This window comes from Scomber japonicus, chromosome 22, assembly GCF_027409825.1.
Source record: "Scomber japonicus isolate fScoJap1 chromosome 22, fScoJap1.pri, whole genome shotgun sequence".
Lineage (NCBI taxonomy): Eukaryota > Metazoa > Chordata > Actinopteri > Scombriformes > Scombridae > Scomber > Scomber japonicus.
The window spans coordinates 28,348,461-28,350,960 of NC_070599.1; the positions used below are offsets into that span (position 1 = coordinate 28,348,461).

At 50.9% G+C, this 2,500-nt stretch overlaps 2 protein-coding genes across 2 annotated transcripts in view; one reads left to right on the forward strand and one right to left on the reverse strand.

Moving 5' to 3' along the window:
* Positions 1 to 2,500, forward strand: part of LOC128384135 (H-2 class II histocompatibility antigen, A-U alpha chain-like) — an 82,788-nt gene that overhangs the window by 43,295 nt on the left and 36,993 nt on the right. The window lies entirely within an intron of this gene.
* The window catches only part of slc25a11 (solute carrier family 25 member 11), a 9,013-nt gene that overhangs the window by 1,925 nt on the left and 4,588 nt on the right, over positions 1 to 2,500 (reverse strand). The window contains exons 4-7 of the mRNA XM_053343695.1: positions 1,614 to 1,702; positions 685 to 775; positions 457 to 547; positions 5 to 104 (exon numbers count right to left, since the gene is read on the reverse strand). Of these exons, the coding sequence (XP_053199670.1) occupies positions 5 to 104; positions 457 to 547; positions 685 to 775; positions 1,614 to 1,702 (371 nt within the window). The remainder of the gene's footprint in view (positions 1 to 4; positions 105 to 456; positions 548 to 684; positions 776 to 1,613; positions 1,703 to 2,500) is intronic.

The window sequence follows — 2,500 nt, forward strand, 5'->3', positions numbered from 1 at the left end:
TCACCTGGTCTTAACGATGTCGACGGGCATGGACGCTGCCGTGGTAACCAGACCGCTGATCATACTGGCACAGAAATGACACAGAATATCGTCCCCGAAGTACCCTGAACACACAGAGAGACCGTTAGCTCACCTGCATGATACAGGTGATACAGGTGTGTCAGTTGATACAGGTGTTACAGGTGTGTCAGGTGTGTCAGGTGTGTCAGGTGATACAGATGTTAGAGGTGTTACAGGTGTGTCAGGTGATACAGGTGTTAGAGGTGTGTCAGGTGTGTCAGGTGATACAGATGTGTCAGGTGATACAGATGATACAGATGTTACAGATGTTAGAGGTGTGTCAGGTGATACAGATGTGTCAGGTGATACAGATGTTAGAGGTGTTACAGATGTGTCAGGTGTTACAGATGTTAGAGGTGTGTCAGGTGATACAGGTGTTACAGGTGTGTGAGCTACCTGAGTCCAGCAGCGCCTGTTTGGACTGAGAATAAGACGCCAGCTGAGCCGCGTTCACAACCACCGCTCGAGCCATGGTGGGAATACAACCCTGCAACACACACACACACACACACACACACACACACACACACACACACACACACACACACACACACACGTTTATCAGCTGCACACACACACATTATTACATATGATAAACATGAGAGTTGTTATTTCCTGTCTCACCCTCCACAGCGTCGTCACTCCTTCTTCTTTGGTGATTCGAGCCAAAGCGTTAAAAACATTAGAGTAACCTCTCCTCTGGTCTGCTGGGAGACTGGAGAGACAGACAGGTGGAGAGAGAGAGAGACAGGTGGGGAGACAGACAGGTGGAGAGAGAGAGACAGGTGGGGAGAGAGAGAGAGAGACAGGTGGAGGGAGAGACAGGTGGAGAGAGAGAGACAGGTGGAGAGAGAGAGAGAGACAGGTGGAGGGAGAGACAGGTGGAGAGAGAGACAGGTGGGGAGACAGACAGGTGGAGGGAGAGAGGGAGAGAGAGAGAGAGAGAGAGAGAGAGAGAGAGAGACAGGTGGGGAGAGAGAGACAAGTGGAGAGACAGACAGGTGGAGAGAGAGAGACAGACAGGTGGAGAGAGAGACACACAATCAAAGATCAGATGAACAAAAAATATTTACTAACAACCTGTCTGTCTAACAACCTGTCTGTCTGTCTAACAACCTGTCTGTCTGTCTGTCTGTTTAACAACCTGTCTGTCTGTCTAACAACCTGTCTGTCTGTCTAACAACCTGTCTGTCTGTCTGTCTAACAACCTGTCTGTCTGTCTAACAACCTGTCTGTCTATCTTTCTAACAACCTGTCTGTCTGTCTAACAACCTGTCTGTCTATCTTTCTAACAACCTGTCTGTCTGTCTAACAACCTGTCTGTCTATCTTTCTAACAACCTGTCTGTCTGTCTAACAACCTGTCTGTCTGTCTGTCTAACAACCTGTCTGTCTGTCTAACAACCTGTCTGTCTGTCTGTCTGTTTAACAACCTGTCTGTCTAACAACCTGTCTGTCTGTTTAACAACCTGTCTAACAACCTGTCTGTCTATCTAACAACCTGTCTGTCTGTCTAACAACCTGTCTGTCTGTTTAACAACCTGTCTGTCTCACCGTCCGTCGGCCGTCATCCTGATCAGAGCGACCTCTGCTGGCGTCCCAACGAACGCTCCGGTAGCTCCAGCTGTCATCCCGATCAGAGCCTGTAGGGGGAGCAGCAGAGTTACTGACGCTGCCTTCACTGACACTACGTTCATCCTACCGCTGCCTTCACTGACACTACGTTCATCCTACCGCTACGTTCATCCTGCCGCTGCCTTCACTGACACTAGGTTCATCCTACCGCTGCCTTCACTGACACTACATTCATCCTACCGCTGCCTTCACTGACACCACGTTCATCCTACCGCTGCCTTCACTGACACCACGTTCACCCTACCGCTGCCTTCACTGACACTAGGTTCATCCTACCGCTGCCTTCACTGACACTACATTCATCCTACCGCTGCCTTCACTGACACTACGTTCATCCTACCGCTGCCTTCACTGACGCTACATTCATCCTACCGCTGCCTTCACTGACACTACGTTCATCCTACCGCTGCCTTCACTGACACTACATTCATCCTACCGCTGCCTTCACTGACACCACGTTCATCCTACCGCTGCCTTCACTGACACCACGTTCACCCTACCGCTGCCTTCACTGACACCGCGTTCACCCTACCGCTGCCTTCACTGACACCACGTTCACCCTACCGCTACCTTCACTGACACCACGTTCACCCTACCGCTGCCTTCACTGACACCACGTTCATCCTACCGCTACCTTCACTGACACCACGTTCACCCTACCGCTGCCTTCACTGGCGCTACGTTCACCCTACCGCTGCCTTCACTGACACTACGTTCATCCTACCGCTGCCTTCACTGACGCTACGTTCATCCTACCGCTGCCTTCACTGACACTACGTTCATCCTACCGCTGCCTTCACTGACAC